This window comes from Apis mellifera, linkage group LG6, assembly GCF_003254395.2.
Source record: "Apis mellifera strain DH4 linkage group LG6, Amel_HAv3.1, whole genome shotgun sequence".
Classification (NCBI taxonomy): domain Eukaryota; kingdom Metazoa; phylum Arthropoda; class Insecta; order Hymenoptera; family Apidae; genus Apis; species Apis mellifera.
Window position 1 is genome coordinate 16,784,622 of NC_037643.1, and position 20,798 is coordinate 16,805,419.

Below are 20,798 nucleotides of genomic sequence, written 5' to 3' on the forward strand. Positions count from 1 at the left end.
TATACTGTGTTTGTAGATATGAAACTATCAGTAATTCAACCAATAGATGTGCCTTTTTTAATCTATCAGAAATAACCAATCAGATTCTATATTTAAATACTTCTATATTTCAGATTCACAATTCTAATAACAACGCGCCATCTAGAAATCTCTGTATGTGTAATGATTGTGTCTTTACTTGTACAATATTGGATAATTGTAAATATGTCATTAACAAAGGTTATATATCGTATGTAGCCTTTTATATGAAGTCATAATTTTGAAATCATTTCATTAAATCCTCTATGCTTAATGTATGCTTAAACAATGTCAATAGACATCTATCAATTTTGATAATTTCTTTATACCATGATGGGAATATTGTATGAAAAGAGGCCACTAAAACGGCCAAAATTAGGGCCGCCTGACGTTTATCCTCAAGAACCTAAACAGAAAGAAGATGAACTTACATCTACAAATGTTAAACTTGGTTTTGCTACAATGCCCCAGATGTCAGAGGAATTTGGTACCGCAAGACATTGTAATGTCACTGCTGCCAAAGTAGGAGCATATTTTAATGCAATTTTGGCGAAAAAAGAAGAACTTTCTACAATGCCAGACACAGCAAGAAAACGACAACAGATTAATCCAAAGGATAATTTCTGGCCAGTAACTGCTAGAACAAAAAATGGCATTGAAGCATGGTTCAAAGATTTGTCTGGATGTAAACCATTGATAGCTCTTGCTAAAAAAGCGCCTAACTTCAACAAGAAAGAAGAAATATTCATGATGCTTTGCGAATATCAAGTACCAATGTTACGAGCAGCTTGGTTCATTAAACTTAGTTCTGCTTATACAGTAGCAGTATCAGAAGCTAAAATAAAAAAAAGACAATTACCTGATCCAACTACAGGTAAAGTCTATTAAACCATATATAAGTTAATTCCATTAAAATCTAACAAAAAAATAGAATTCTATAAATTTTTTTAATATATTTATATAATATATTTATATATGTGAAATAATATACTTATATATCAAAAATTATATCAAAAATTATATTAAAAAATAAATATATTATTCAATATATATTTATCAAAATTATAATTTTTAATTTACATTTGCTTTCATACAATAATTTATTTATATTTTTATTATAAATATTTTATATTTTATATTATAAATATTTATATTTTATTATAAATATTAAAAATATATAAATATATGTGTATGCATACATATATATTTTAATAATTTATTAATATTTTAAATACAATAATATATATTTTATATATTATATATATTATATATATTATATATATATTATATATATTTTATATATTTATTCTAATTCAATAATAATTTATGATTAGTTATTTGTGTTTATAATTACATATTTCTGAAATAAATAAATGAATTATTATTTATTATTTGTAACTTTTTTTGTTTGTTTATTTAGAATGGACAGGAACACTCATTAAGTTCTTGAAAGATCAACTTTCAAAATTACAAGAATACTATCACATAAATAATCATATAACAAATAATACTAATACTAATGGTATTACAAGCAATTCTTGTAATGGAAATAATACTGGAAATAATAGTAGTAATAATAATAGTAACAATAATGTCAGTAATAATACTAATAGTAACAATGGAGTTGCCAATAATCAACCAGCTACACCAAATTCAAATAATCAAGTAATAACTGGAAATGCCATAAATGAGGAGCATAAAATAGCTCTAAAACAATGGCATTATTGTGTACAATTGGCAAAATATATGTTTGAAGAGGGATTATTAGATAGACAAGAATTATTGCAATGGATTCTAGAATTATTGGACAAAATTAAATCTTCTCCTTCGGAAAATGGAATTTTGAAACTTCTATTACCATTAGCATTACAATATTTAGAAGAATTTGTACAATCTGAATTATTAGCCAGACGTTTAGCATACTTGTGTTGTCGTAAATTGGCACATATGTGTAATAATGTGGAAACCAATGCTAATCCACAAAGTCCAACCATAAGTAAAAATGATGTAAATATTGGAAAAGATACTGCCATTGCTAATCAAATTCAAAATCCATTAACTATTGCTTTTAATGATTATTTGTCTTGTCCACATCACAGAGATGTAATCTATAGTTTATCAACAATAATACAGGTAAGATTTATAAAATATAATAATATAGTAATAATATAATAAATATAATAAAAAAATATAATATATTTAATATATTATAACCAAAGAAAAGAAATATTTTCAAATCTGAGAGTGAAAAATTTATAATAAAATATTCAATTAAAAAAAAATAGATTTAAATTCTTTAATTTTTTCTATTTTTTACTTAAATAATATAAAAAAAATATTTTTATTTTATCAAATTATTTTATTTTATCAATGTTATGTGTTATTGATAATTTTTGTAATAAATATGCTAGAGTAGAAATAAAATTACACTTAATATAATAGTAATATAGTAATATAGTAATTTATTTATATGGTAATAAACTTCTTGCCAGGTTATTACATTAGAATGCCCCACTGCATTAGTGTGGAATAGTGTTGGTGAAGGAAAAGCACCATCTGTATTAAATGGTTCTCCTTTAGATTATCTACAGTGTCCTCCTACAGCTTTGCCATGTCCACCTGTAAGTGCAACTAATCCAATAATAAAACAATTGAAAATTGCTCAAAAAAATATTCGAGCAAGATCTCAAGCTGCTGAAGGAAAATGGTCATGTGACAAATGGCAACAAAGCAGTGCTGGAATAACAACTACTAAAGTATTAGCTGCATTAGATGCTCTAGATCGGCATAGTTTTGATAGGATGGATTCTAGCAATTCTTTAGATACATTATATGCTAAAATATTTACATCACCATTGAAAGATAATGCCAATGAACGAGATACAAAAACAGAATATAATCCGCAACAAGATTCTGCTGTAGTTGAAATTTTATGTGAATGGGCTGTAAGTGCAGAAAGATGGGGAGAACATAGAGCAATGGCAGTTGCAAAGTTACTGGAAAAACGACAAAGTGAAGTTACTGGAGAAACAAATGATAATGATGATAAAGATAGTATCTGTAGTAATGGAAATCCACCCGTGCTTCCGATTTTTCAGTCATTACTTATGAAATTTTTGGATATGGATGCCCCGGTACTAGATAATACAACAACTCAATCAAAAGTTCAGTTTACAAATTTGGTTCACTTATTTTCAGAATTAATTAGACATGATGTATTTTCACATGATGCATATATGTGTACACTTATTTCAAGAGGAGATCTCATACAAGGTAGTATATATATTTAATTAAAAAAAATCTGTTTTAAATATTATAATATTAAAAAATATTAATTTTAAATGAATAATATAACTGAATAAAAAAAACCAAACTTATTTTTGAATTGAGTTTATTTGATTTCATATTAAATTATATTATGAGAAAAAAGAATTTGAATAATTAGAAGTATACATAAGTATTTATAAGAATAATTTCAAGAAAAATTTGAATTATCCCATTTTTATCTTATTTTTAATTATTTAGACATATACAAAAAATCATTATAAATTTGATAAATTTTCGACAAAACGTTCTATAAATTTTTTCGTTATAAATTTTAAGAATTAAAATGCTAAAAAATTATGAAAAATTGATTTTAGGTTTCATAATATTTTAAGATTTAAAACATGTTAAAACATAATATTATTTTTATGCAATTTTATATTTGTTTTACAAATTTTTTTGTTATAAATATTTAATAAAAATATTTTTACATAATTTATGTTAGATTATTTTAATACATAACTATTCATATTAAATTTTTTAATATAACTATTTTTTATATTTTTATTTTTTAACTTTTCCTATAATTTGTTATCAAAAATACAAATTTTATTATTTTATTTAGGTCCTGCAGCTAGCAAACCTGGAACTCCAAATAATCGAGAACCAATTGATGAAGAATGCTTATTTCCTGGAATAGAAACAAAATTAGAAGTATCAGATCATGGACGAACGATGGATTATGATGATAGTAAAATCGACGATGATTTGGATAAATTATTACAGCATATTAAAGAAGACCAACAAAATAGCATGGATGCTCCAGATAGTCCTAAAGAAGATGCACTAGCTGGACATGGAACTCAAGAAGGATTGGATTCAAAAATACCATCAAGTCATAGTAGACATTTGTTATATACAACACATTTTCCATTACCACAAGTAATAATTAATATTCAAAATATTATATATACAATTTTATATATACATATATTATATATACATAAATTAAAATATTAATATATAAATTATCAGATGTTATATATATGTATTTAACTAAATATGAATTGATGATTTTTTAATGTGACTTTTTAGTAACGAATATAACATTACTAATTTTATATTTTATTTTTAGGATGAAACATGTAGTCAACATGATTGTAATCAACGACATGTATTACTCTATGGAGTAGGTCGCGTTAGAGATGATGCTAGACACATTGTTAAAAGAATGACCAAAGAAGTATGTAAATTATTTGGAAAAAAATTTAGTATTGATGTTGCGGAAGGTGGAAAAGTAAAGAAACATTCTCGGAATGAATTTAACTTCGAGGCAATTACATTAAAGTTTCAAAATTTGAGTTATTTTGACCAACATGTAGTAACATGGCAATGTGCAACACAAGTTATAGAAATGTTGAATACTTTTGCGCTGGGTGGATCGTCTTATTTACCAGTTCAAGAACATGTAGCATTTTTATTCGATTTAATGGAATTAGCATTAAATATATATGGTTTAATAGATGTTTGCATACAAATATTAAAGGAACTTCCAGAAGTTGAAACACAATTAGGAGTTAGAAATAGTCAGCTCGTTAGAAGTTATACTACAAGTTTAAGTTTGTATGTTGTAGGAGTATTAAGAAGATATCATTGTTGTTTGTTATGTAAGTATTAATATTATAAATAAAATTTATTATACATATATTTTGTGGAATATTTAAGTAATAGACATTATATACTTAGCTTAATTATTTCAGTGTCTCCGGAACAAACAACGGCAGTATTTGATTTACTTTGTAAAGTGGTAAAGCATGTATCTAATCCTAGCGATTGTAGTTCCGCTGAACGATGCGTATTGGCACATCTTTACGATTTATATTCATCTTGTTCTTTGCTGAAAACGAAACCACATGGAGTGGAAGCATTTAGTAATGCTTATCCTAAAATTCGAACAGCTCTTTATAGTACATTACAACCGACAACGTCGAGTCATGTATATAATTCGCAATTCATGGTGGACGTTTTTACTAGTCCAAGACGAGGAGGGAAAATTGAACCACAATGGGCTAGACAATTGAATGAGACACCGGCAAATCGCTATAGTTTTGTTTGCAATGCAATAGTTGCAGTTTGTAGCGAAACAGATAACGATAAATTAAACGACATCGCAATAACATGCGCAGAATTAACAGCTTGCTGTAATGCCCTTAACGCTGAATGGCTTGGAGTTCTTATGGCACTTTGTTGTTCTTCAAATAGTTCTACTTTTTATATTGATGTATTAAATCAAGTTGATGTACAAGATTTAAGTATACATAATTATTTGGCTGTATTCACATCAATTTTAATTGGTAAATTTTATATTAAATTTATATTTATTAACTTTTTTGTTATCTTTATTTGTAAAAAAGTTTTTAAATATTTAACAATTTTGTATTAAATTAAATATATAAAATAGTAACAAATTAATATATTATCATAATAGACATTTTTGATGAAGAATTAAATTTATTAAAATTTTTATTAATAATTATGATAGATAATTTAAGTATAAATAATTAAAATAATTTTTTTCTGTTTACAGCAAGACATTGTTTCTCTTTAGAAGATTTTGTTGTGCATATAGCATTGCCATCATTAGTTAAAGCTTGTAATGAAGGTCGTGGAGATGCAGATATGGAAGCTGAAGCTGGAGCACGTTTAACATGTCATTTACTTCTACGACTTTTTAAAACAGTTGAATGTCCTCAACCAGCACTATATTCTGTGAGCACAAGCCCTCATCCTTTACCAAATGGAAATTCCAGAGGTTATAGTATAAAATTAAGTTGTGACAGACATTTGCTGGCAGCTGCTCACAATAATATTAGAGTTGGTCCAGTTTTAGCTGTACTTAAAGCTATCTTAGTTGTCGCTGATGCAACTGCTGGTAAACAACCACCAAAGAAACCAGATGTACAAATGAATCATTCAAATAAAGCAGGGGGACCAGCAAGTGTTGGTGTCGGTGTTGGTGTGACTACAGGTGGACCAAGTGAATTATCTATTAGCCATATCTTAGGTACCAGTGATATTTTAGGAGGTGGCGATGATTTGGGACTTGATTTAGCAATATCTTCATCTAGTAGTAGTGCTGGAATGACTACAGAAAATGTAAAAGGATTGTCAGACTTCGCACAACATGTTCTTAGACAAATTTGCAGTCAAGAATGGGTACTAGAAAGATGTTTGCAAAATCCAGAAGAACTTTGTCATCCTGATATGTTGCTTGATAATATGCTGACACCTCGTCAAGCTCAACGGTTACTTCATATGATTTGTTATCCTGAAACTTCTACAGATGCATTTATTGATCAAAAGACTCATATAACAAATATACTAGAAAATCTGGAACAATGGAGTTTAAGAATGTCATGGCTTGATTTGCAACTCATGTATAAACAATTTCCTCCAGGATCAAACGAACTTTCACAATGGTTAGATACTGTTGCTAAAGCTGCAATTGATGTGTTTCAATTGAATACTATGACTAGTAAATCAGACAAACGATCTGGTTCAATATGGTTAGTTGCACCACTCGTTTCAAAATTACCAAGTGCAGTACAAGGTCGAGTTTTAAAAGTAGCGGGTCAAGTATTAGAATCTGGAAATTGGTCAAAGACAGCAACAGGTCGTGAGAGAAATAGATCAAAATCACCATCTCTATTTAATCATCAACCTTTCCTTTCGTTAGTACTCACTTGCCTTAAAGGTCAAGATGATCAAAGAGAAGGTCTTCTAATGTCTCTACATTCACAATTATCACAGTTCTTAAATATTAGTAAAGAAGAGAAAAATTTCGCTACCGAAGATCCTAAAACGAGAGAAGTATTGCAAGATGCATTGCAATTAAGATTTAGTCTCGTCGGTGGAGTTTTCGATACTATACAAAGAAATACTACCGCTACCACAGATTGGGCTATTTTATTGGTTCAGTTGGTTAGCTATGGTGTTATAGATTTAAATAATAATTCCGAATTATTTACCACTGTCATAGATATGTTAGCAACTTTGATACATTCTACACTAGTTTCTGATTCACAATCTGAAAAAGACGAAAATAAGAAACACTATCAAAATTTGATGAAAAAATTAAAAAAGGAACTTGGTGATAGAAATTCTTCCAGTATTCGATATGTCAGACAATTGTTACCACTGCCAAAATTAACAATGGAAGTTATTACATGTGAGCCAGTTGGATGTTTAACAGACACAAAAGGCAATAAAATAGCTGGTTTTGATAGTATTGATAAGAAACAGGTAAAGAAATATAAATTAAAATATTTTGTATAGTATTTTAATTTAATAAGAGAAAAAAAAATGATACAAACGTATGTTAAATTAGGGTCTGCAAGTATGTGATTCTCAAAGAGTATCTGCATGGGAAGTATTAGAAGGCCATAAAAATCCAGCACCTATTTCCTGGGCTTGGTTTAGAGCAGTTAAATTAGAACGTAAACCTCTTACATACCAAAATGCTCATAAACTTTTACGATATCATACACACAGTCAAATTAGACCTCCTAGTCATTATTTGGATCCACCACCATTACCTCCAGAAGATTTAGAACCAGACAAAAAGGAATCAGAACCTGGCAAAGCTGATACACCTATGAGTATTGATTCCCCTGGAAGAGTAACAGGCAGTGTTGGTGGTAGTGGAATTGGTAATACTATTACCAATAGCAAAGGAAAGGCTATGAAAACTCGAAGACATAGAAGAAATAAAGGAGCTGCTACACCTACTACACCTGTCTCACAGCAAATTCAGGTTTTTTCTTGACTTTTTATTTCAATTTTTAATATTTTTTTCAATTTTTAATATTTTTTATATTTTGTATGAAGCAACCACCAAATCAACTACAACAAATGGCATTTGGAAATCAACAAGTACCTGTCAGTCAACAACCTGGAATGTTTACTAATCAACCACCACAACATCAACAACCTTGGTATACTAATCAACAAACTCATACACCAGCTCAACAATATGGATATGGTCAACAATTACCACCAACTCCTGTTGGACCAAGATATGATAGGCCAGGCATGAACAATCAATCAAAACAAGCACTTTCTCACATGTTACGTTTACGATTACCGTCCAATCAATTAATAAATTCTCAACAACAACCAAATGCTACACCTGTTGGTGGACCAGGAGCGTTTCAAGGAATGCAGAGACAACAATTCATTAGGCAACAATTAAGAGCTCAACATGGAGCTCCTAATATTAATCCACAACAAGGAATGTTTGCTTCACAACAACAGCAACAGCAGCCACAACAACAAGGAATGTACACTGGAATGCAGCAAGGTAATATAATGATAATTTATTTTATGTAATAAATATCTTAAAAATTATAACATATACTACAAATAATATATTTTAGCAGGAATGAATCAAAATTATGCAGGATATGGAGGTCAACAAATGATACCACAGCAACAACAGCAACAACAACAACAGCAGCAAGCACCTCAACAGGCGCAACAGCAGCAACAATTATTGCAGCAGCAGCAGCAGCAACAAGGTTTAATAAATCAACAACAGAATATGATGTTTACTAATCAACAACAAATAATGGGACCTCAAAGAGGACAAGAATATATACCACAGCAACGTATGCAACCTGGAGCTACAAGACCACCGTACCTTCAGGTACCATTTAAGAAAAAAGTAGATATAATTTTAATAAAAATATTTTTAACAAACATTTCGAAATTTTTTTGAAACGGAATTGAAAATATATTATTTATATTTTTAGGCTCCAAATGTCACAATGAATACAATGGGTCCAATGGGAGGTGGAGTTCAAAATCAACCAGCACCACCATACCGACAAACTAGTGGGAAACCTGGTACAGTTGGAGTAACAGGTGTAGGTACTAGTAATGTTGGTTTACAACAAAATCAACAATTTCAACAGGTAAGTTTATTATACTATTTTTTTTGTATCACAGATTTGAAATATCTTAATATAGAATTGTATCATATTGAAAATTTTGATTTATTTCAATTGTATAATATCATGTAAAAAAAACAAGTAATGAAATTTTTTATAAATTTTAATTTTTTTATAATTAAAAAAATCAAAAGTATCATCATAATTTTATTGCATTGCATTAAGTCTATTTATACATATAAAAAAATATAAATATAACATATACATATTTTTAGATTAAATTTATTTTAAACAATTAGCTTTAATTATTTGAATTATTAGCAACAGGCGATAAACCAACAACGTATGAGGCAACAAATGCTTGCAATGCAACAACAACAACAAGCACAACAACAACAACAAGCACAACAGCAGCAACAACAAGGTAATGCTGCTGGACAACAACCAACTCAGCAATTGGTAACGCATTTACAGCGGCACTTGAGTCAACCACCGCAACATTATCAACATCAACCGCCGCCTTATTAGGATTTAATATGTAAATAATTACGATAATTGTATAATTTACATAAAGCGTGTAAATCTAGTTCACAAGAGTTATGTAACTTAATTTACAATGAATGTGTAAAGCGTGCCATGACAAAGGCAATAAAATGAAAGGAATTTCAGAAAAGCATTAAAAATTATTTTTTTAGTTTTTACTTCTTTTTAATATTAATAGTTTGTATACAAAAAACTTTTATTTATTTTTTTTAACAATTTATGATTCATATATTTGCAAATCAAATATATGAATCATATATTATAATACAAATTTTTTTTTATAAAATTGATAAATTGCATATCAATTTTTTGAAATTATTAATAGTAAATAGTATATAACTTATTTATTAAATTGATTACAGATAAACAATTAAATAAAATTTGATTATTAATATTAATAAAATTTATTATTTTATATATCTGCATTAAATATTCTAAATATGAATACAAAAAATAAATTTATCAATATCTTTATTAATATAAAAATATTTTATATTAGTAAAAATATTTATGAAATATAACATTTTTTTTTTACAAAATTTATAAAAAAGAAAATAACTTTTTAAAATATTATATTATATAGTATAAATATAAATATAAATATATAAATATAAATATATAAATATAAATATTATATATTATATAAGTTTATTATAGATTAACCAACATTATTACTTAATTTATTATATAATAAATGTATTAATAAAAATATAAACAAAAAGACAAATAATAAATATATAAATAATATAAATATACACATAAATAATATAAAATTATTTTTTTTTAATATCTTTTAATAATTATTTATTTAAATATTAAATATATATTTTTTATATAAATATATTATATATTTATAAAAAATATATATTATAATATTTTAATTCTTTTTGATTTTAATCTATTAATCTATTAATACTATACTCAGTTAAATTCAAAATTTATTTAAATTATATTTAATTATTGTAAATATTTTATTATTATAATCATTTCAAATATTATTTTAATATTAAAATATATAAATTTTAATCACATGATTTTGTTCATGTCCAATAATTCGACTCAATGAAAATAATTTTATTATTTAGATAAAATTATTATATAATGACAAAATAATATTATATAAAAAAATATTTATATTATTTTTATATTACTGAATCAAGTTATTATATACAAATGAAATGAATATATAAATGAAATAAATTAAATTATTAAAATTTAAAATAGAAATATGAAATAAAAATACGCATTTTAAATAACAATGTTAATATTCTATTCATATTTTGTCAGCCAATAACTAAAATTATATTTTTATATATCATTTTTCATAATTTACTGACATGTATTGTTGTATCCTGAAAATTTTCTCTTGGAAAAAAAATATTTCTTATAACATATTTCTTGTATTCGTCCTTCGATAACATTTAAATTTAATATAAAATTTTGTTATATTATTATAATTAGAAAAGATATCTATAGAAGATAATTTATTTAAATGAAATAAATAATTCTTATAAATAAAATAATGTTTTATAAAGAAATAAAATATAATAATTTTTTAGCAAAATTATTATATTCATATTTATGTTACAAAAAACATATCTTTTTTTTAAATACACTAGTAAAATTTATATGATATTTCCGTTAATGAAAGTTAGTTCTCTTCCGGTTATACGGCGTACTGAGTAAGATGGGTAAGTAGTTGATGTTAAAATTATGTTGTTTTTAAAAAATTTAAATTTTCATCATTAAATATATATTGTCTTTACTGATTATTTAATGCTCTCAATTATAATTTTTTTAAATTATTTAATAAAAAGTTCTTAACTAATTTATTTTAAATTATATTGAATACAATGTTGCATATGTATCTGTAAAATTAATTAAATTTATCATGAAATTAATGTTTTATTTTTTATAATGTATAACATTTCTTATTTTTTTAATGAGAAATACAAGCAATAAATTAAAATTAAAAAAAAATTAAATAATATTAAACAAAAATTACCTATAACCTAACTTTTTATTAATAGGTAAACCGCGTGGTCTTCGTACTGCACGTAAGCATGTAAATCACAGACGCGATCAACGTTGGAATGATAAAGATTATAAAAAAGCTCATTTGGGTACAAGGTGGAAGGCCAATCCATTCGGTGGTGCTTCTCATGCAAAGGGTATTGTATTAGAAAAAGTGTATGTATACTTATATTAATATTTTTTTTATTTGAAATGTTTTTGTAAATATTTATTTATTATAATTAAATGTTACTTTTTTAGTGGCGTAGAAGCGAAACAGCCGAATTCTGCTATCCGTAAATGCGTACGAGTACAATTAATTAAAAATGGCAAGAAAATTACAGCTTTTGTACCTAGAGACGGTTGTTTAAATAATATTGAGGAAAATGATGAAGTTTTAGTCGCAGGATTTGGTCGTAAAGGTCATGCTGTAGGTGATATTCCAGGAGTTCGATTCAAAGTAGTGAAAGTTGCTAATGTTTCATTACTTGCACTTTATAAAGAAAAGAAAGAGCGACCTAGATCATAGAATTATTGTCATGTATTTCTAATAAATCTATATAAAAGTTTTTAAATAAATTAATATATTATTATTTTACCTATAAATATTTTATTTTAATGAAATTACATAAAATATAAATTTAGAAATTGATTTAAAGAACACTTCAGAAAATTAGTATTACAAATTAATTTTCCAATTTAATATTTATAGCTTCTTCAGTATTTCTCACAGTATTTTCAATAATTTCACTTAATGGAGTATTTGATTTCTTTATTTCTTTTGGTATATTGGTCTCCAATATTTCTTTCCTTGCTTGTAGAAACTAAATATTAATTTATTATGAAAATTATAAATATTTTTATAAATTAATGTTAATATTAATAGATATAAAAATATAAACCTGTGTTAAAGAAGAAAAATTTGTATATATATCATTAATATCGGCATCCATGGAATGTATATTATTTGTTACAGTTTTTGTATCAAAAATTGAATTGCATGATTCAATTGATGAAAATGTTTCTATAAATTTTTTTTTCTCTTCATTAAATAATAAATCTTGATCAATTTTATTATTTTCCTTATTTTCATCCTATATTTTTTATATTTTGATATATTATTTTAGCATAAAATATATAAAAAAATATTCAGGCAAATAAAAATATAAAATTTAAAAGATAATTCTAAAAATTAAAATAAATATAAATATTCATACAAAAATATCTATTAAAACTTACTTTTCAAAAATTGTAATTGAATTATAAATAATTCAATTATATATTGATGAAGTGAGATAAATTATCTCCTAACATTTTTATATATCAATTTTTATATTTGTTTCATTTAATTCAAATATTTTGTATAGTATTATATAATATTATATAATGCAATCAACAAAGAAATGATTATAATATAAATTATTAAATTAATTTATAAATCATGGAAATAAATAGTGCATTAAAAAAAATTTGAAAATAGATATTAAAATTAAATATATGCATATTTACATGATTTTCTTGAAATCCAAATAAAAAATATATTAAATATATTATAATATAATAATATATATATATATATATGTATATATATATATATATATATATATATATATATAAAATATAAAATATATTTACTTACTGTTTCATTAAAAATCATTCCTTTTTCAGTTATATTCCAATTACATATCACTTCACATGGATCATGTTCCATTAAATATTCTTTGTTTTCAGATTTACAAATTGATGATAATTCTTGATGTTCATTCAAACATTTTTGTAAATTGTCAAAATATTCTATAGATTCAGAATAATTTAATTGGGGTTCAATGTTATATGTGAATGTATTTGAATTTTCAATTGTATAAACCTGACATAAAAAAAAATATATATATATATATATATATATATATATATATATATATATATAAGTATATAAATATTATATATACTAAATATATGATATATAAAGCATAATAATAAATTTTTCAAAAATGGCTCATAATAAAAAAAAAAAATACATCAAAACATATTATATAGAATATATACAAAAAATCTGAAATGAATTACAAAAATATATATATTAATTTTGAAGATAATAACTTATGCTATATATATCTCATTTAATATATATAAGTCTAAATTATATATTTATTTTTCAAATATTTATTTATTACATTTAATATATCATCAGTTGACTTTTTTATATCATATTTAATTTCAGAAGATTCTATAAATATACATTTTATAAAATCTAATAATAATCTTAAAGTTGGAATTTGTTTTTCCAATGAACAATTTCCCTGCAAATAAGTACAATTTTATTATGTACAAATAACATAAAAAATTAAAAAAATAATACAAAGAATTTAATAAATTACAAACCAATAATAATTTCTTATTACTGCAAATACCAATTTCAGAATAAGACGTTAATAATTCTTCTGTAAAAAATGAAAATGATCAATAATTCTTTTGTAAAAAAAATCTTATTTAAAATATTAAAAATATTAAATATTATACAATTATAACAAACCTTCTAAAGCAGTGCCTTTTAATTTTTGTAATTTTACAGCTGTTGCAGGAGATTTTTCAGCCAAAAGCCAAGACAATAACGAAAGTCGATTTTCTCCACCAAGAATTGTTAATTCTAAATTTTTTATTGACGCTGTTGTAATTTTTGGATATCTTATTTGTACTAAAATGTTATAAAAATCGGTCATAAGTTCTTCTATATTACTCATTATTATAAACACAATATGTTAATCTTTGTTTTATTATATATAAATTATATTTTATATTTCATTTATTTTATTTTTGAATCTTTTAATATATATCTTTTTATAATAATTTATAATAATGCAAATTAAATAAAAGAACGCATAGTTACAATTCAAAGTAAATTACTTGTAAATGTATAACAACGACATCTATAAAATTACATATATTTTAGTACTGTGTTGCTAGTAAGTTGGCAATGAAAAGAATATGGATTTGATTGGTCAATTTTTATAAATCTAATATAAAAATATTTCATATTTTATTAATAAAATTGTATCACAAAAAAAAACAAAATTTTATAAAAATTAGGATTTTACTGTAAAAAGTTTAAATTTTTATTTTTGTAATAATTTTTTATAATTTTAAACATATCAAATAAAATAAAGTGATATAATAATATCAATTATATTTTGTTACAAAGTATAAAATTTTATTGTCATTACTTAATAAGTATACAATTAAATAACGATTATTAAATTTATGTATAATTAATAGCTAATTCCTTATAACTATAAAATTTAATTAATATTCAATAGTCAGAAAATATTGCTTTCTGTTTGTAAAATATTTTTGAAAAATTATGATACAAAATATATTTTTTTTAATTTGTACTTTTGACCACTTTCAATATAGTACACTATTGTTGACATTGATAATGCTGATAACATTACTATTAATCCAGCAATCTATTTAAAGAAAACAAATAAAATTTTAAATCAAATTAAAGTTATTATATAATTGAAAATATATAAATACAATGTAAATACCTTGGTTTTTTAACAAGTTCGTCACATTTTTCTCTTTCTTCTTCTATATTTTCTACAAACAATGTACGATTTAACTAAAAATAAAAAATAAATGTATAATAATCATATATACTTTATAATGTAATTTTAAGTAATTATCATGTAATTAATTATAAATTTACATTTTTTTTATCTCTATTTTGACAATGCTCCAGAGTACATTTACAATTATTGCCACATATAGCTTTTCTTTTACGACATTTGCAAATACGTGTAGCACAAGTTGTTTTACAATTACATTTTATATCACCATTTAATGTTTCTTTTAGTGACATATCTTCAAATGGCAAATTTTTCGTTGTATTCTGAAAAAATTATATTATTAGTTACAATTAAATAATTGGAAGAATATTGAAAAAAATATGCTTAATCGATAAATTACAATAAGACTTTGTACGCGATTGTAAAGTGGCGTTCGTTTCCAATCTGGATCTTTTTCAATATCATCATCTTCTTCATTATTACTATCATCTGTTAAAGGAAACTCTTCTATCTCTACTTTTCTTATTATTTTTGGTTTCATATTTTCTTTATTTTGTATTTTATTCGAGAGCTGAAAAATTAAAAAAAAAAAACAGAATAGAACAATTATGATATTTTAATTGATTTAATAATAAAATTGAAAACAATATATTAACTGTTTGTTCAAGCTTTTGACATTTTTCTTTGTAAAGCTCCAATTCTTCTCTTAATTTGTTGTTATCTTCATTTTCATATTCTTCAATACTATGTGTATCATTTAGTACAAGTTGCTTTGACATGCATTCTTTTTTCTGTTTAACATAATATTCATCCATCTGTGCTTGCAACAGTTCATATTTTTCCTAAAATTATATTATAATAATATAATAATAATAATAAATATATTATAATAATAAAAATTATTATTATAAAATTATGATGAAAAACTATAATGATAAAGATAAATAAACTATAATGATAACTATAAAGATTAATATTAATATTAATATAATAAAGATTAATATTAAATTGAAAGATAAATTATATAAAAAAAGATGTTATATAAAGAATTAAATTTTTTTTCACATATATTTTACTATTCATACAAACCATAAATTCAGATTCTTTTATACATTGTTTTCTTCTATCTTCTTCAATATATTTAAATAATAATTTCAAAGTACTTTTTGCTTCTTCCATTGAATGTATTTTTTGCCATCTTAGATGTGATCTATTTTCTAAATTAATAAATATTTACATGAAAGCATACTCATAATTCATTATAATTAATAATTACAAAAGCAAATATATATTATATATTTAGAGTATAGAATACCTTGGTCAGATTCAATTAATTTTTGTTGAAGATCAGTAATTTGTGTATTACGTAAAGTTAAAAATTCATTAAGTTTAGCAACTTTTGTTTCATTTATATCATTACTATTTTTAAATTTTTCTAACATAGATGTCAATGATGCTCTATCTTGCATTAATTTTTCGAGAGAATATTCTGCATCAATAGTGCTTATTAATATTTCTATTTCCTGGGTTAACCAACTTTTAATTTTTTCAGTGTTAGTACTGTTAATTTTTTCTTTTCTCATAATTGTCTTTTTTTGCAAATCAAGTGCTTCCTACAAGTAACATAAAAAACAAAATTAATCAAAGCTTTAATTAAATTTTAACAAACATTTTATTTAATTTATTACTTTTAATCTCTTATTAACAGCAAAAGCTTCTTCCATTTTTCTTTTAAATACAATTTCTTGTTTGTTATGCCACATTTTTAAACGTGTTACTTCGTTCACTTGTTTTCTATTTTGATCTTTTAATCTGTTTAATTCTTTGTTTTTTGATTCTTTCCATTTTGTAAATTTATCAGATTCATTACGCATTTGTCTAATTAATTTTACTCTTGTTTGTTTTAATAATTGCATTTCATTTGTTAGATTTTTTATTTGTTGATCTTGTTTATCTTTCATTTTGACTATTTTATCTTGTTCTGTTACCTTCCGTCTTAATTCTGTTATCTTCTTTTCTAATTCTTGTACTTTTTTACGTCTACTTTCTGCTAATCTACAAAATATATAATATAAAATATAAATTTAAAAATTTAAAAAATAATTATCATGATTGAATAAATCATAATTTTGATATTTAATTAAATTTCATACTTTGAGCTAACATTATTTGTTTGTACATTTTGTAGTGCTTGCAAAAGTTCTTCCTTTTCCGCCTGAAGTGCTTTTATTTCCTGTTCCATTTCTTGTATTTCCTTAGAATAATCAACAATTTGAGATGAATTTTTTAAAAGCTGACATATAAGACTTTCCTTAATAGCAAGCTCCTTATTAATATTTTGTACTTCATTATTTCTTTTAACTTGAAGCAAAGTATGTTCTTCTTGTTTTTCATCAAAATCATCTAAACTATCTGGAGAACATATTTCCTCCATAGATGCATGTTCTATATTTTCTTCGCGGTTTATTGTAAATGTATTTGCATTAACAGATGTTATTCCATAATTTATAAGTTCTTCTGATGTCTTTTTCTGATCATTTTGAATATCTATTTATTATAAATAAAAAAGATTTATTTTAAATATTTTATATTATTAATTTATTATATTAAATTATTTTTTCATCGAATATCAAATAATTAAAATATTTTGTAACAAGTAAATATATTATAATATTCTAAATAAAATCAGTTAAAGAATAATAGAATTTTATAATTGTTCAATAAAATTGTTGCAAGCTATGACATAATTTTTTTAACAAGTTTAGTTACAAATAAAATGATAAAAAAATAAAAATTTAATTTTAATTTTCAAATCTAATTTTTCAATTTTAAATATCTTTTTTTAAATATTAACAAACCAAAGTATAAAATTATTTGTATAAGTGAAAAATTATTACTTACCAAGAATTTTTAAGTACAAAACTTCTAATCTTGTTCGATATTCTTGCTTATCAAGATTTTTATCAAGATCATTTAAAAGTTCTTTACATTCTTCTAATATTTTTATCATATCAGTCTGAATTTTTTCTCTTGCTTGCTCAGCTAATTCTGCTCTTTCATGCATGGTTACAGCTTCAATTAAATTACTATTTAATTTTTCTGTTAAATCTCTTATTTTTTTTTGCAAACATTGATTTTTTGCTTCAAGTTCTTGATGTTCAATTGGACAAGAAATTTTAATTTCATGATCCACTAAAGCAACTTTTAATTCTTGTACTAATTTATTTAAGCGATTTATTTCTGAAATTTTTGGGTCTTGATTTATTACAGGTTTATTCTTTATTTTACATGCTCTATCTGCATATCTTAATGTACTCAAAGTTTCATCTAAGTTATAATCTGAAAACATTTTAAATGAAACAAAAATACTAATATTAAAAATAAAATATATATTATATTTATAATAACCTGCTGGGCTAACACATGCTATCATGAGAGTTATGGAATTACCACCCAGAGAATCTTGCAACAATCTTGTCAGTTTACTATCTCTATAACCAACGTATGTTGTAGAACTACCTTCACCTAATTGAGAGATAACATTTCCCAATGCCAATAAACCTTTGTTTATATTAACTCCTTCCTTAAACCTTTCACCAGTTGCTTGAGTTTTTTTACTACGTTCAGATCCAGCTAAATCTACTAAATGAAACTTTGCAGTTGTTGCTGTATTGCTAAATTATATTTACAAAAAAATAAAATATTAAAATATATAACATAAATGCATAAAAATTAATATATTATATTATAATTTTCAAATATATAATGCTTACAGATCATCTTTTTGATGTTGATATATGCATACAGTAAATATTGCATGACTTCGACTACTGTTTGCATTCATTGCAGTTGCACCTGTTGCACGTCCTAAAGATCCTTGTGTTAAACAATTCAATGCTTGTATTGCATTTGTAACTTCTTTTTCCACAAGTCCAGTAATTTTTATATTTTTACCATCATCTCTGATATCAACAATAGATTGACTTCGTTGTTTATCAGTTAATAAATCATACAATTGTTCTTGATAAAGTTCCATAAATGAAACTGTAATTTTAAAATTCCAATCTTCCTTTGATGAAATTATATTAAATATATCATGTATTGCTCGTGGTATAATACCCATATCTTCTTTTTCAATATAATTTGTACCCATTGAATGAGTTTTACCACTACCTGTTTGACCATAAGCTAATATAGTAACATTATAGCCTATAAAAAAAAATATATATAACCATTTAAAATAAAATACAATTACAATATTTTATAGAATTATTTTAATAATATAATTTTACCTTGAAAAATATTTTTTACCATATCTTTAATAGCAGTATCATAAAATTCTTCTTGACTAACATCAGATGAAAATACATAATTAAATGTAAAAGCTTTAGCTGTATTACATACAATTATTTGTGGTTCACCAGGAACCACATCTAAACATGTTTGACAACCTCGTTCAATTTCAGTTTTTACTAATGGACGGATACGAACAGCAACTTTAACTGAATCTTCACTCATCTACATTGAAATATATTGTATTTTTAAATATATAATTGTATTTTAGCTTTTATAAAATATAATTTATATTATATAATTTATACTATATAATATACTATATAATTTATAAAATATTTTATAATTTACTTATACAATAATATTTTTATAATAATTTTTTGCAATATTTATATAATTATTCAAATTCAAATTATTTTATTTCAAATTTTACATTATTTTATAATTTTTATATATTTTATATATTATTAATATATTTATTTATATTGAAAATCTTAATTTTTAACAAGAATTATATGTTATTACTATTATGCATTATTATTATATATATTATTATTTCTAAAAATAATGTAAAATAAGAATATAAAATATATTACGAACAATTTCTTTTTTGAATATAAATTTAACAAATTGTTTTTCTGATATTTTATTTCATTAAAAAAATTTTAACTACTACCTGATTCATTTTATAAGTATATAAATTACTTTGTAAGTTAGAGGTAATAACATTTAGTTACCTTTAATTTATTCGTTAAAATTTCGTATTTATATTTATATTATACTTTATTTTGTATAATAATAATAATAATAATAATAATAAATATAGATTTATAATTACTGATTTCTAAACTCGTCCAACAACCGTTGTCAATATATTTAAAATTATGCGGTTTCGCATGAACTATATAATTACATGTATGGTATGAGAATTTGAAATTGTTCAGTTTTTTAATTGGTTATTATTTATTATATTAATATATTTTTATAAATTTTATCAAAAAGAAATTTTATTAATAAAACAGAAAGAAATTTTTTTTTAATAAAATAAAATTAAACGAAAAAAATAAAAATCAAAAAGAAATAAAAAAATGTAAGTTAAAAAAATAAAACGAAAATTATTATTTAGTTTAAAAAATTATGCTATAGTTTATTT

General features: G+C 23.5%; 4 protein-coding genes across 7 annotated transcripts; 2 read left to right on the top strand and 2 right to left on the bottom strand.

Annotated features, from left to right (window-relative positions):
* Positions 1 to 116: 116 nt before the first annotated feature.
* Positions 117 to 9,916, top strand: LOC409271 (mediator of RNA polymerase II transcription subunit 12). 4 transcript variants are annotated; one of them, XM_016912825.2, is made up of 12 exons: positions 117 to 892; positions 1,439 to 2,151; positions 2,511 to 3,291; positions 3,908 to 4,224; positions 4,418 to 4,949; positions 5,043 to 5,636; positions 5,870 to 7,584; positions 7,670 to 8,095; positions 8,170 to 8,641; positions 8,718 to 9,004; positions 9,093 to 9,254; positions 9,552 to 9,916. In XM_016912825.2, the coding sequence occupies exons 1-12, from the start codon at positions 349 to 351 to the stop codon at positions 9,756 to 9,758; spliced, it is 6,750 nt and encodes a 2,249-aa protein (XP_016768314.2). In that variant the 5' UTR covers positions 117 to 348; the 3' UTR covers positions 9,759 to 9,916. The 4 variants fall into 4 exon arrangements, with proteins under 4 accessions (XP_016768314.2, XP_016768316.2, XP_016768315.2 ...); XM_016912827.2 differs by having other exon boundaries at positions 349 to 892; positions 8,718 to 8,986; XM_016912826.2 differs by having other exon boundaries at positions 349 to 892; positions 8,721 to 9,004.
* A 1,441-nt stretch (positions 9,917 to 11,357) lies between these two features.
* LOC552272 (40S ribosomal protein S23) lies at positions 11,358 to 12,384 on the top strand. The gene is made up of 3 exons (XM_624648.6): positions 11,358 to 11,464; positions 11,804 to 11,963; positions 12,048 to 12,384. Exons 1-3 carry the CDS (start codon positions 11,461 to 11,463, stop codon positions 12,313 to 12,315), a joined length of 432 nt encoding a protein of 143 aa, XP_624651.2. The 5' UTR covers positions 11,358 to 11,460; the 3' UTR covers positions 12,316 to 12,384.
* A 9-nt stretch (positions 12,385 to 12,393) lies between these two features.
* LOC725814 lies at positions 12,394 to 14,689 on the bottom strand. Its single transcript, XM_026441349.1, has 6 exons — positions 14,320 to 14,689; positions 14,169 to 14,227; positions 13,961 to 14,086; positions 13,426 to 13,653; positions 12,689 to 12,880; positions 12,394 to 12,610 (listed from the first exon to the last, which is right to left on the bottom strand). Exons 1-6 carry the CDS (start codon positions 14,525 to 14,527, stop codon positions 12,473 to 12,475), a joined length of 951 nt encoding a protein of 316 aa, XP_026297134.1. The 5' UTR covers positions 14,528 to 14,689; the 3' UTR covers positions 12,394 to 12,472.
* Positions 14,690 to 15,199: 510 nt separating this feature from the next.
* LOC412131 (kinesin 4B) lies at positions 15,200 to 20,529 on the bottom strand. Its single transcript, XM_006570875.3, has 14 exons — positions 20,383 to 20,529; positions 19,645 to 19,870; positions 19,126 to 19,561; positions 18,761 to 19,026; positions 18,254 to 18,691; positions 17,506 to 17,899; positions 17,041 to 17,407; positions 16,668 to 16,965; positions 16,442 to 16,569; positions 16,009 to 16,194; positions 15,753 to 15,923; positions 15,493 to 15,675; positions 15,332 to 15,405; positions 15,200 to 15,250 (listed from the first exon to the last, which is right to left on the bottom strand). The coding sequence occupies exons 2-14, from the start codon at positions 19,868 to 19,870 to the stop codon at positions 15,238 to 15,240; spliced, it is 3,180 nt and encodes a 1,059-aa protein (XP_006570938.1). The 5' UTR covers positions 20,383 to 20,529; the 3' UTR covers positions 15,200 to 15,237.
* Positions 20,530 to 20,798: the final 269 nt, after the last annotated feature.